We start from the raw sequence: 14,101 nt of genomic DNA on the forward strand, positions 1-14,101 counted from the left end.
AGTCTCAGCTTGGATTTTAAAAATGGCTTAAGAAACAGAAAACAGTGCGTTGTAATAAATGGTGGTGTTGCCCAAGTGTCAGTGTTAGGATCACTGCTTTTGTGATATATATAAATGACTTGGATATTGCAACAGAGAGTAAAATTTCAAAATTTGATAATGATACCAGCACCATTCGTGACTCCTCAGATACTGAAGCAGTCCGTGTAGAAATGCAGCAAGACCTGGACAATATCCAGGCTTGGGCTGATAAGTGGCAAGTAACATTCGCGCCACACAAGGCAATGACCATCTCCAATAAGAGAGAATCTAACCATCTCCCCTTGACATTCAATGGCATTACCATCACTGAATCCCCCACTATCAACATCCTAGTGGGGGGGAGGTTACTATTGACCAGAAACTGAACTGGAGTAGCCATATAAATACAGTGGCTACAAGAGCAGGACAGAGGCTAGGAATCCTGTGGTGAGTAACTCACCTCCTGACTCCCCAAAGCCTGTCCACCATCTACAAGGCACAAGTCAGGAGTGTGATGGAATACTTTCCACTTGCCTGGATGGGTGCAGCTCCAACAACACTCAAGAAGCTTGACACCATCCAGGATAAAGCAGCCCGCTTGATTGGCATCCCATCCGCAAACATTCACTCCCTCCACCACCGACACACAGTGGCAGCAGTGTGTACCATCTACAAGATGCACTGCAGCAACTCACCAAGGCTCCTTAGACAGCACCTTCCAAACCTGCGACCTCTACCAACTAGAAGGACAAGGGCAGCAAATACATGGGAACATCACCACCTGCAAGTTCCCCTCCAAGTCACACACCATCCTGACTTGGAACTATATCGCCGTTCCTTCACTGTCACTGGGTCAAAATCCTGGAACTTCCTTCCTAACAGCACTGTGGGTGTACCTACCCCACATGGACTGCAGCGGTTCAAGAAGGCAGCTCACCACCACCTTCTCAAGGGCAATTAGGGATGGGCAATAAATGCTGACCTGGGCAGTGACGCCCACATCCCATGAATGAATTTTTAAAAATTCCTGTGAATCCTACAATAGTTCACACAGAAAAGGAACAAGTAATATTACATCTCACCTAGCAGTTTGATCACCTGATACAGACACCCAAACCGAAAGCCCGCCTGCCCGCCCCCCCCCACTTGCAGAGCTACCAAGACCCCCATCCCCTACCCCTTGTGGAAAGCACAGCCCTGCAGTCCATCAATGGCCTCCACTCTGTCCTCTCCCCCTACACAGTGCTGGTCATGGCTGCCTCCCCATCACAGCATTGAAGCCTCACCTCAGCACCACCAGCTTTTAACAGTCTGGAATCTGAAGAACAAAGAACAAAGAAAATTACAGCACAGGAACAGGCCCTTCGGCCCTCCAAGCCTGCACCGATCCAGATCCTCTATCTAAACCTGAAGGAAAATGAGGGCCACCAGCCGTCCACTTAGTCCCAAACCCCCCATTGAATCACCACAAATTATATGCAATGGCAATGAAATTTACTGCTCAGCAATTTAAAATACATTCCCGTGGCATCAGAGCGGTGCTTTCCCACCACTGACTAAATCCAAAACTGACGTCATGCCACCAGTTTTCTAGGTGGATGCTTCCGATGTGATTCTCTGCCCCCCCACAACACACCATCATTCCCACTCCAAACAGCCACACTGTCTCTTGCTGGCCTTCTGACTCCTTCCATCTCTCAACTGTACTCATCTAATCTTCCCTTACTCCCTCCCCGTCTCCCTCTGCTTCTCTGTGATTGGGAAACCTGAGTGTAATTGTTGACTCTGGACTGCTGGATGTCAGGCACATTTTCACTAAAGTAGGGAAGTTATGCTGAAACTTTATAAATCTCTGGTTAGGCCCCAACTGGAGTATTGTGTCCAGTTCTGGTCACCACACCTTAGCAAGAATAGAGTTATACAGCACAGAAACAGGCCCTTCAGCCCATCGTGTCTGTGCCGGCCATCAAACATCCAACTATTCTAATCCCATTTTCCAGCACTTGGCCCGTAGCCTTGTATGCTATGGCATTTCAAGTGCTCATCTAAATACTTCTTAAATGTTGTGAGGGTTCCTGCCTCTACCACCTCTTCAGGCAGTGTGTTCCAGATTCCAACCACCCTCTGAGTGAAAAATTTTTTCCTCAAATTCCCTCTAAACATAGAAAATAGGAGCAGGAGTAGGCCATTCGGCCCTCCGAGCCCACTCCGCCATTCATTATGATCATGGCTGATCATCCAACTCAGTAACCTGTTCCCGCTTTCCCCCATATCCTTTGACCCCTTTCACCCCATGAGCTATATCTAACTCCTTCTTGAAAACATACAATGTTTTGGCCTCAACTACTTTCTGTGGTAGCGAATTCCACAGGCTCATCACTCTCTGGGTGAAGAAATTTCTCCTCATCTCAGTCCTGAAAGGTTTACCCCGTATTCTTAGACTATGACCCCTGGTTCTGGACTCCCCCACCATCGGGAACATCCTTCCTGCATCTACCCTGTCAAGTCCTGTTAGAATTTTATAGGTTTCTATGAGATTCCCCCTCAATCTTCTGAACTCCAGCGAATATAATCCTAACCGACTCAATCTCTCCTCATACGTCAGTCCTGCCATCCCAGGAATCAGTCTGGTAAACCTTCGCTGCACTCCCTCTATAGCAAGAACATCCTTCCTCAGATAAGGAGACCAAAACTGCACACAATATTCCAGGTGTGGCCTCACCAGGACCCTGTATAATTGCAGCAAGACATCCCTGCTCCTGTACTCGAATCCTCTCACTATGAAGGCCAACATACCATTTGCCTTTTTTACCACCTGTTGCACCTGCATGCTTACCTTCAGTGACTGGTGTACGAGAACACCCAGGTCTCGCTGCATATTCCCCTCTCTCAGTTTATAGCCGTTCAGATAATAATCTACCTTCCTGTTTTGCTACCAAAGTGGATAACCTCACATTTATCCACATTATACTGCATCTGCCATGCATTTACCCACTCACTCAACTTGTCCAAATCACCCTGAAGCCTCTCTGCATCCTCCTCACAACTCACCCTCCCACCCAGTTTTGTGTCATCTGCAAATTTGGAGATATTACATTTAGTTCCCTCATCTAAATCATTAATATATATTGTGAATAGCTGGGGTCCTAGCACCGATCCCTGCGGTACCCCACTAGTCACTGCCTGCCATTCGGAAAAAGACCTGTTTATTCCTACTCTTTGTTTCCTGTCTGCCAACCAATTTTCTATCCATCGCAATACACTACCCCCAATCCCATGCACTTTAATTTTACACGCTAATCTCTTATGTGGGACTTTGTCGAAAGCCTTCTGAAAGTCCAAATAAACCACATCCACTGGCTCCCCCTCATCAACTCTACTAGTTACATCCTCGAAGAATTCTAGTAGATTTGTCAAGCATGATTTCCCTTTCATAAATCCATGCTGACTCGGTCCGATTCTACCACTGTTCTCCAAATGCTCTGCTATAAAATCTTTGATAATGGACTCTAGAATTTTCCCCACTACTGACATCAGGCTGACTGGTCTATAATTCCCTGCTTTCTCTCTACCTCCCTTTTTAAATAGTGGGGTTTCATTAGCTACCCTCCAATCTGTAGGAACTGTTCCAGAGTCTATAGAATCTTGGAAGATGACCACCAATGCATCCACTATTTCTAGGGCCACTTCCTTAAGTACTCTGGGATGCATACCAACAGGCCCTGGGGATTTATCGGCCTTCAATCCCATCAATTTCCCCAACACCATTTCTCTACTAATACTGATTTAGCATTACTGATTAGTATTAATACTAATACTAATACTGATAAACCTCCTGCCCCTTACCTTAAATCAATGTCCCCTGGTTATTGACTCCTCCGCTAAGGGAAAAAGTTTCTTCCTATCTAACCTATCAAAGCCCCTCATAATTTTGTATACCTCAATCATATCTCCCTCAGCCTTCTCTGCTCTAAGGAAAACAACCCTAGCCTTTTCAGTCTCTCTTTATAGCTGAAATGCTCCAGCCCAGGCAACATCCTGGTGAATCTCCTCTGCACCCTCTCCAGTGCAATCACATCCTTCCTATAGTGTGGTGCCCAGAACTGTACACAGTACTCCAGCTGTGGCCTAACTAGCATTTTATACAGCTCCATCATAACCTCCCTGATCTTCTATTCTCTGCCTCAGCTAATAAAGGCAAGTATCCCATATGCCTTCCTAACATTATCTACCTGTGCTGCTGCCTTCAGTGATCTATGGACAAGTACACCAAGGTCCCTCTGACCCTCTGTACTTCCTAGGGTCCTACCATCCATTGTATATTCCCTTGCCTTGTTAGTCCTCCCAAAATGCATCACCTCACACTTCTCAGGATTAAATTCCATTTGCCACTGCTTCGCCCATCTTCCCAGCCCATCTATATCGTCCTGTAATCTAAGGCTTTCCTCTTCACTATTTACGACACCACCAATTTTCGTGTCATCTGCGAACTTACTGATCATACCTCTTATATTCATGACTAAATGTTCGGGTCATTGAGAGGGTGCAGAGGAGATTTATCAGAATCGTTGCAGGGATGGGGGATTTTAGTTACAAGTTAGGTTGGAGAAGCTGAGATTGTTCTCCTGAGAGCAAAGGAGATAGAGGGGAGATTTAATAGAGGTGTACAAGATTATGACAGGCTTGGATAAGGTAGACAAAGAAAAACTGTTCCCATTAACTGATGGAACAAGGACTAGGTGACACAGATTGAACGTTTTGGGCAAGAGATGCAGGGGGAATATGAGGAAGCAGTGAGTGATGATGACCTGGAACTCACTGCTCACAAGGTGTTGGAAAGGGGAGACAATCACTGACACCTGAGAGAAATAGACTTGCAGGGCTACGGGGATCGAGATGGGGAGTGGGACTGACAGCATAGCTCCCTGGAGAGCCGGCATGGACTTGATGGGCCGAATGGCCTCCTTCTGTGCTGTAAATGAACTCTATGACCTAGTGTCTGTAGCAACTTCTTACTGAGTGTGAAGACGGTTTAAATGTTGCCATCACTCACCGATCACTGGTCTGTCATTCAGGGTTTCAGTGCTGGGGAAATTGAAGAGAAGAAAGTGAGTCTCACAACAACAACTTATATTTGCTTAGCACCTTTAACATAATGAAACGTCACCAGACACTTCACATGAGCATTATTTTTAAAAATGACACCGAGCTGCATAAGGAGATATCAGGTCAGATGACCAAAAGATTGGTCAAAAAGGTCGGTTTTAAGGAGAGTCTGAACTGAGGTAAGTGAGGTGGAGAGGAAGAGGTGTAGGGAGGGAATTCCAGAGCTTGGGGCCCAGGCAGCTGAAGGCACAGCCACCAATGGTGGAGCGATTAAAATCAGGGATGCACAAGAGGCCAGAATTAGAGGAGCACAGATATCCTGGAGGGTTGTGGGGGCTGGAGGAGATTACAGAGATAGGGAGGGTGAGGCCATGGAGGAGATTACAGAGATAGGGAGGGTGAGGCCATGGAGGAGATTACAGAGATAGGGAGGGTGAGGCCATGGAGGAGATTACAGAGATAGGGAGGGTGAGGCCATGGAGGAGATGACAGAGATAGGGAGGGTGGGGCCATGGAGGAGATTACAGAGATAGGGAGGGTGAGGCCATGGAGGAGGTTACAGAGATAGGGAGGGTGAGGCCATGGAGGAGGTTACAGAGATAGGGAGGGTGAGGCCATGGAGGGATTTGAAAACAAGGATGAGAATTTTAAACATTAAAATGTTGTTTGACCAGGAGCCAATGTAGGTCAGCGAGCACAGGGGTGATAGGTGAACAGGACTTGGTGCCAGTTAAGACACAGGCAGCAGAGTTTTGGCTGATCTCCAGTTTATAGAGGGTAGAATGTGGGAGACCAGCCAGGAGTGCGTTGGAATACTCAAGTCTAGAGGTAACAAAAGCATGAATGAGGGTTTCAGTAGCAAATGAACTCAGACAGGGGCGAAGTCAGGGGATGTTACAGAGGTGGAAATAGGAGATCTTAGTGATGGTACGAATATTGTTAATCAATCTGACACTGAGATTCAGAGAGTCACAGGGAATATCGGCTGATTCCTTCTCCTTTCACTTTTTGAAATAGGTGGAAAAATTCCCTGTGTCACATGGTTAGATTTCATCACTTTGTTCTCAGGAGTCCACAAGGAATCTGGGAGTTCTGACAAGTTCCAGAATGTACCAAATGATCCAAATCCAGGACAAACACAATCTTCCAGACCCTTTAGTGACCTCTCCCAATGATTGACCTGCACATTCTTCCCCCATTAAACCCCCAATCACTAATGAGACCATCCATGACTCATCACCAGCCCAACCTCGCCTTTCCCAGCGACAGACCAATCACACTGATCTCAATACCCGAGATAGACAACAGCTCGACAATCTCACAAATCGCTCATCCCACCCTCTGACCCCATTGTACACTCTAACCCCATCCCACCCTCTGACCCCATTGTACACTCTGACCCCATCCCACCCTCTGACCCCATTGTACACTCTAACCCCATCTCACCCTCTCACCCCATTGTACACTCTGACCCCATCCCACCCTCTGATCCCATTGCACACTCTAACCCCATCCCACCCTCTGACCCCATTGTACACTCTGACCCCATCCCACCCTCTGTCCCCATCGTACCCGCTGACCCCAGTCCACCGTCTGATCCCATCGCACCCTCTGACTTCATCCCACCCTCTGACCCCATTGCACCCTCTGATCCCATCATACTCTCTGACTCCATCCCACCCTCTGACCCCATCGCACACTCTGACCCCATCCCACCCTCTGACCCCATTGTACACTCTAACCCCATCCCACCTTCTGGCCCCATTGTACACTCTGACCCCATCCCACCCTCTGTCCCCATCGTACCCGCTGACCCCATCCCATCCTCTGTCCCCATCGCACCCTCTGACCATCCCACCCTCTGACCCCATTGCACCCTCTGATCCCATCATACTCTCTGACTCCATCCCACCCTCTGACCCCATCGCACACTCTGACCCCATCCCACCCTCTGACCCCATTGTACACTCTAACCCCATCCCACCTTCTGGCCCCATTGTACACTCTGACCCCATCCCACCCTCTGATCCCATTGCACACTCTAACCCCATCCCACCCTCTGACCCCATTGTACACTCTGACCCCATCCCACCCTCTGACCCCATCGTACCCTCTGAGCCCAGCCCACCGTCTGATCCCATCGCACCCTCTGACCTCATCCCACCCTCTGACCCCATTGCACCCTCTGATCCCATCATACTCTCTGACTCCATCCCACCCTCTGACCCCATCGCACCCTCTGACCCCATCACACCCTCTGACCCCATCACACCCTCCAACCCCATCTGAACCTCTGACCCCATCGCACCCTCTGACCCCATCCCACCATCTGACCCCTTCCCACTCTCTAACGCCAACCCACCCCTTCACCCTATCCCATCCTCTGACCCCATCCCACCCTCTGACCCCCATCCCAACCTCTGACCCCATCCCAACCTCTGACCCCATCCCACCCTCCAACCCCATCTCAACCTCTGACCCCATCACACCCTCTGACCCCATCCCATCCTCTGACCCCATCCCAACCTCTGACCCCATCCCACGCTCTGACCCCATCCCACCCTCCAACCCCATCTCAACCTCTGACCCCATCGCACCCTCTGACCCCATCCCACCCTCTGATTCCATCCCACCCTCTAATGTTAACCCACCCTCTGATGCCAACCCACACTCTGACTCCATCCCACCCTCTGACCCCATCCCACCCTCTGACCCCATCTCACCCTCTGACCTCATCCCACCCTCCGACGCCAACCTACCCTCTGTCCCCATCCCAACCTCTGACCCCATCCCACCCTCTGACCCCATCGCACCCTCTGACCCCATCCCACCCTCTGTCCCCATCCCAACCTCTGACCCCATCCCACGCTCTGACCCCATCCCACCCTCCAACCCCATCTCAACCTCTGACCCCATCGCACCCTCTGACCCCATCCCACCCTCTGATGCCAACCCACCCTCTGACCCCATCCCACCCTCTGATTCCATCCCACCCTCTAATGCTAACCCACCCTCTGACACCAACCCACCCTCTGACCCCATCCCACCCTCCGACCCCATTGCACCTTCTGACCCCATCATACTCTCTGACCCCATCCCAACCTCTGACCCCGTCCCACCCTCTGACCCAATCGCACCCTCTGATCCCATCCCACCCTCTGACCCCGTCCCACCCTCTGATGCCAACCCACCCTCTGACCCCATCCCACCCTCTGACCCCATCGCACCCTCTGACCCCATCCCACCCTCTGACCCCGTCCCACCCTCTGATTCCATCCCACCCTCTAATGCTAACCCACCCTCTGACCCCATCCCACCCTCTGACCCCATCTCACCCTCTGACCCCATCCCACCCTCTGACGCCAACCTACCCTCTGACCCCAATCCAGCACGCTTTGTGGGACCCTCCTCCAAGCCTTTACACCTTCCTCTCACCAGTCACGCTGCGTATTAAATTCTGCCAGAACAAAAGGAGAGTAACCCAACTCCAAAATCCACTCATGGTTTCCCCTGAATTTCAGCATCTGTTCAGCTCCGAGTCTACAGGAGCTCCAACACATGCAAGCTTTAGCTGAGAAACCTGGGCAGTTTATTTGCTGTTTTCCTGTTCAGCTGTCCTGCTTCAGCAGCACCCTGGGCTGTAAACAGAGACAGAAACATTGCAGCTAACACACAGATACAATAAATCCCCCCAAATCCCAGCATAGCCTCCCCGATAAAGCCCCAGTGTTAAACAGAATCACTCACTTTGTCAGTCCGTTCATGGCTGTGTATTTTCTGTTGGATGATCTCCTTCGGTTGTTAAAGCATTGAGTGCCTGTGTCAGTGACAGGAAGTTCCTTATATCAGTTACAGTGCACGGGAATTCCTTATTGTGTCAGAGCCTGGGAAATCACAGAGAAAATCTTTTAACACTTTCCTTCACCAGAGAACTTTGGAACATGTTCGACAGGTTCGTCAAAGCTGCTGCTGCTGAGGTTAATGCAAACTTTATCTCAGCATTTAACAGACAGGGACAAACACAGCCTTGTTATGAAAGTGGAGTGAAATGTCTGCAGTTAACGTAACTTGTATATTTTCCAAATGGCAGAAAAGAGAGAGTCAGCAAAAAAAATGCAGATGACAGCTTGTTAACAATATCACAGAATAAAACAGCATCGAAGAATTCCATTCAGCCCATCACGTCTGTGCCATCTGTTGCTTAGAATCAGTTCCACTCCCCCCGGTCTGCTCCGATAGCCCCTGCAAATCCATCATTATCAAAGTTACTATTCAGTCTGATTCCATCACCTTCCAGATCACAACAACTGGCTGCTTAAAACATTTCCCCATCACCCCCTCCTCATCACCCCCTCCCCAACACTCCCCAAATCCCCCTCCCCATCACCCCCTCCCCAACACTCCCCATCACCCCCTCCCCATCACCCCCTCCCCATCACCCCCTCCCCATCACCCCCTACCCAACACTCTCCATCACCCCCCCCCATCACCCCCTCCCCATCACCCCCTCCCCATCACCCCCTCCTCATCACCCCCTCCTCATCACCCCCTCCCCATCACCCCCTCCCCATCACCCCCTACCCAACACTCCCCATCACCCCCTCCCCATCACCCCCTCCCCAACACTCTCCATCACCCCCCCCCATCACCCCCTCCCCATCACTCCCTCCTCATCACCCCCTCCCCATCACCCCCTCCCCATCACCCCCTCCTCATCACCCCCTCCCCAACACTCCCCATCACCCCCTCCCCATCACCCCCTCCCCATCACCCCCTCCCCAACACTCCCTCCTCATCACCCCCTCCCCATCACCCCCTCCCCAACACTCCCCATCATCCCCTCCCCATCACCCCCTCCCCATCACCCCCTCCCCAACACTCCCCATCACCCCCTCCCCGTCACCCCCTCCCCAACACTCCCCATCACCCCCTCCCCATCACCCCCTCCCCATCACCCCCTCCCCACCACCTTCCCATCAATTCTTCACCCCCTCGCCCACCACCTCCCTCCCCATCACCCCCTCCCCATCACCCCCTCTCCCACCCCCTCCCCAACCCCCTCCTCATCACCCCCACCCCCTCCCCACCTACTCCACCCCTCCCCCATCACCACCCACCCCCTCTCCCACCCCCTCCCCAACCCCCTCCTCATCAACCCCTCCCCCAACCCCTCCCCACCTACTCCACCCCTCCCCCATCCCCTTCCCAACCCCCTCCCCAACCCCCTCCCCTCCGACCCTACCGCCCCCCAAACCCCTCAACCACCTATGCCATCAACCAGCAACCACCGGCCCCACCGACTCCACCGACTCCACCCCTCCCCACTGCCTCCCACCTGCTTCGTCTGTAAACTCCACACAAGTCACACTGATCTCCACAGGGACCTTTCAGAATGTCTTGGAGAGACTGGCGTTACTGTGAAAAGCAATTGCAACTTGTGACAGGCCCAGCACACTGTTACTGTGTTGTGTCAATCCCAGCACACTATTACTGTGTTGTGTCAATCCCAGCACACTGTTACTGTGTTTTATCAGTCCCAGCACACTATTATTGTGTTGTGATAGTCTCAGCGCACTATTCCTGTGTTGTGTCAATCCCAGCACGCTGTTACTGTGTTGTGTCAAACCCCAGCACACTATTACTGTGTTGTGTCAATCCCAGCACACTATTATTGTGTTGTGATGGTCTCAGCACACTATTCCTGTGTTGTTTCATTCCCAGCACACTATTACTGTGTTGTGTCAATCCCAGCACACTGTTACTGTGTTGTGTCAATCCCAGCACACTATTATTGTGTTGTGATGGTCTCAGCACACTATTCCTGTGTTGTTTCGTTCTCAGCGCACTATTACTGTGTTGTGTCAATCCCAGCACGCTGTTACTGTGTTGTGTCAACCCCAGCACACTATTACTGTGTTGTGTCAATCCCAGCACACTATTATTGTGTTGTGATGGTCTCAGCACACTATTCCTGTGTTGTTTCGTTCCCAGCACACTATTACTGTGTTGTGTCAATCCCAGCACACTGTTACTGTGTTGTGTCAATCCCAGCACACTATTATTGTGTTGTGATGGTCTCAGCACACTATTCCTGTGTTGTTTCGTTCCCAGCACACTATTACTGTGTTGTGTCAATCCCAGCACACTGTTACTGTGTTGTGTCAATCCCAGCACACTATTATTGTGTTGTGATGGTCTCAGCGCACTATTCCTGTGTTGTTTCATTCCCAGCACACTATTACTGTGTTGTGTCAATCCCAGCACTCTATTACTGTGTTGTGTCAATCCCAGCACACTATTACTGTGTTGTGTCAACCCCAGCACACTATTACTGTGTTGTGTCAATCCCAGCACACTATTATTGTGTTGTGATGGTCTCAGCGCACTATTCCTGTGTTGTTTCGTTCCCAGCACACTGTTACTGTGTTGTGTCAATCCCAGCACACTGTTACTGTGTTGTGTCAACCCCAGCACACTATTACTGTGTTGTGTCAATCCCAGCACACTGTTACTGTGTTGTGTCAATCCCAGCACACTATTACTGTGTTTTATCAGTCCCAGCACACTACTATTGTGTTGTGATAGTCTCAGCGCACTATTCCTGTGTTGTGTCAATCCCAGCACGCTGTTACTGTGTTGTGTCAACCCCAGCACACTATTACTGTGTTGCGTCAATCCCAGCACACTATTATTGTGTTGTGATGGTCTCAGCACACTATTCCTGTGTTGTTTCATTCCCAGCACACTATTACTGTGTTGTGTCAATCCCAGCACACTGTTACTGTGTTGTGTCAATCCCAGCACACTATTATTGTGTTGTGATGGTCTCAGCACACTATTCCTGTGTTGTTTCGTTCCCAGCACACTATTACTGTGTTGTGTCAATCCCAGCACACTGTTACTGTGTTGTGTCAATCCCAGCACACTATTATTGTGTTGTGATGGTCTCAGCGCACTATTCCTGTGTTGTTTCGTTCTCAGCGCACTATTACTGTGTTGTGTCAATCCCAGCACGCTGTTACTGTGTTGTGTCAACCCCAGCACACTATTACTGGGTTGTGTCAATCCCAGCACACTATTATTGTGTTGTGATGGTCTCAGCACACTATTCCTGTGTTGTTTCGTTCCCAGCACACTATTACTGTGTTGTGTCAATCCCAGCACACTGTTACTGTGTTGTGTCAATCCCAGCACACTATTATTGTGTTGTGATGGTCTCAGCACACTATTCCTGTGTTGTTTCGTTCCCAGCACACTATTACTGTGTTGTGTCAATCCCAGCACACTGTTACTGTGTTGTGTCAATCCCAGCACACTATTATTGTGTTGTGATGGTCTCAGCGCACTATTCCTGTGTTGTTTCGTTCTCAGCGCACTATTACTGTGTTGTGTCAATCCCAGCACGCTGTTACTGTGTTGTGTCAACCCCAGCACACTATTACTGTGTTGTGTCAATCCCAGCACACTATTATTGTGTTGTGATGGTCTCAGCGCACTATTCCTGTGTTGTTTTGTTCCCAGCACACTATTACTGTGTTGTGTCAATCCCAGCACACTGTTACTGTGTTGTGTCAATCCCAGCACACTATTATTGTGTTGTGATGGTCTCAGCGCACTATTCCTGTGTTGTTTCATTCCCAGCACACTATTACTGTGTTGTGTCAATCCCAGCACTCTATTACTGTGTTGTGTCAATCCCAGCACACTATTATTGTGTTGTGATGGTCTCAGCGCACTATTCCTGTGTTGTTTCGTTCCCAGCACACTATTACTGTGTTGTGTTAATCCCAGCACACTGTTACTGTGTTGTGTCAACCCCAGCACACTATTACTGTGTTGTGTCAATCCCAGCACACTATTATTGTGTTGTGATGGTCTCAGCGCACTATTCCTGTGTTGTTCGTTCCCAGCACACTATTACTGTGTTGTGTCAATCCCAGCACACTGTTACTGTGTTGTGTCAACCCCAGCACACTGTTACTGTGTTGTGTCAACCCCAGCACACTATTACTGTGCTGTGTCAATCCCAGCACACTATTATTGTGTTGTGATGGTCTCAGCGCACTATTCCTGTGTTGTTTCGTTCCCAGCACACTGTTACTGTGTTGTGTCAATCCCAGCACACTGTTACTGTGTTGTGTCAACCCCAGCACACTATTACTGTGTTGTGTCAATCGCAGCACACTGTTACTGTGTTGTGTCAACCCCAGCACACTATTACTGTGTTGTGTCAACCCCAGCACACTATTACTGTGTTGTGTCAATCCCAGCACACTATTATTGTGTTGTGATGGTCTCAGCGCACTATTCCTGTGTTGTTTCGTTCCCAGCGCACTATTACTGTGTTGTGACAGTCATCACTGTTACTGACCGTCTGTTGAGACTCCCTCCTCCTCGCAGTCCCCTGCTGATGGCCCTCATGAATATGCTACCAAGTGAGACATCTGCTTGCATGCCAGCAATGCCTGGTCACCCACTCCTTGAAGGGTTGGGAAGTGTTACTAAATCAATGGGGAGGATCATCATTGATTACAAAAGCAAAATACTGCAGATGCTGGAAATCTGAAATAAAAACAGAGAATGCTGGAAATTACTCAGCAGGTCTGGCAGCCTCTGTCAAGACAGGAACTGAGTTATGGTGTTTGGCTGGTGACCTTTTGCTTTAGTGATAGTTTCTGGTTTGTCTGCAGCTGTTTGTGTGAGTCATTCATTTATTCAGTTCCTTCACGTTTTTGGAAATAACATTGATGTCCCATGGCATGATGTGAAAATAACTCAGCCACAATCTCATGCGACAGCATTCATCCTTAATAAAGAAACGAGACATTAGGCTAAAATACATCGAAAAATTGTGAATGATTGTCTGACGCACACACATGAATTAACATAGATTCAGGTGGGACCTCCCTTTTATCAGGCATTTCATCCTGGGCTGTCACGGGTGGTGGAGCTGAGGGGCAGTGGGATTTGGGTG

The 14,101-nt window shown here is 49.6% G+C and overlaps 1 protein-coding gene across 2 annotated transcripts in view; it reads right to left on the reverse strand.

The window, feature by feature from the left end:
* The window catches only part of LOC137380988 (gamma-glutamyl hydrolase-like), a 40,252-nt gene extending 26,661 nt beyond the window's left edge, over window positions 1-13,591 (reverse strand). The window contains exons 1-3 of one of the 2 annotated variants that reach the window (XM_068053408.1): window positions 13,499-13,588; window positions 8,875-9,011; window positions 5,075-5,106 (exon numbers count right to left, since the gene is read on the reverse strand). In XM_068053408.1, the coding sequence (XP_067909509.1) occupies window positions 5,075-5,106; window positions 8,875-8,891 (49 nt within the window). In that variant the 5' untranslated portion in view covers window positions 8,892-9,011; window positions 13,499-13,588. Of the gene's footprint in view, window positions 1-5,074; window positions 5,107-8,874; window positions 9,012-13,498 lie in introns of both variants that reach the window. The other variant, XM_068053409.1, reaches the window with a different exon arrangement.
* Window positions 13,592-14,101: the final 510 nt, after the last annotated feature.

This window comes from Heterodontus francisci, chromosome 20 (genome assembly GCF_036365525.1).
Source record: "Heterodontus francisci isolate sHetFra1 chromosome 20, sHetFra1.hap1, whole genome shotgun sequence".
Taxonomy (NCBI): domain Eukaryota; kingdom Metazoa; phylum Chordata; class Chondrichthyes; order Heterodontiformes; family Heterodontidae; genus Heterodontus; species Heterodontus francisci.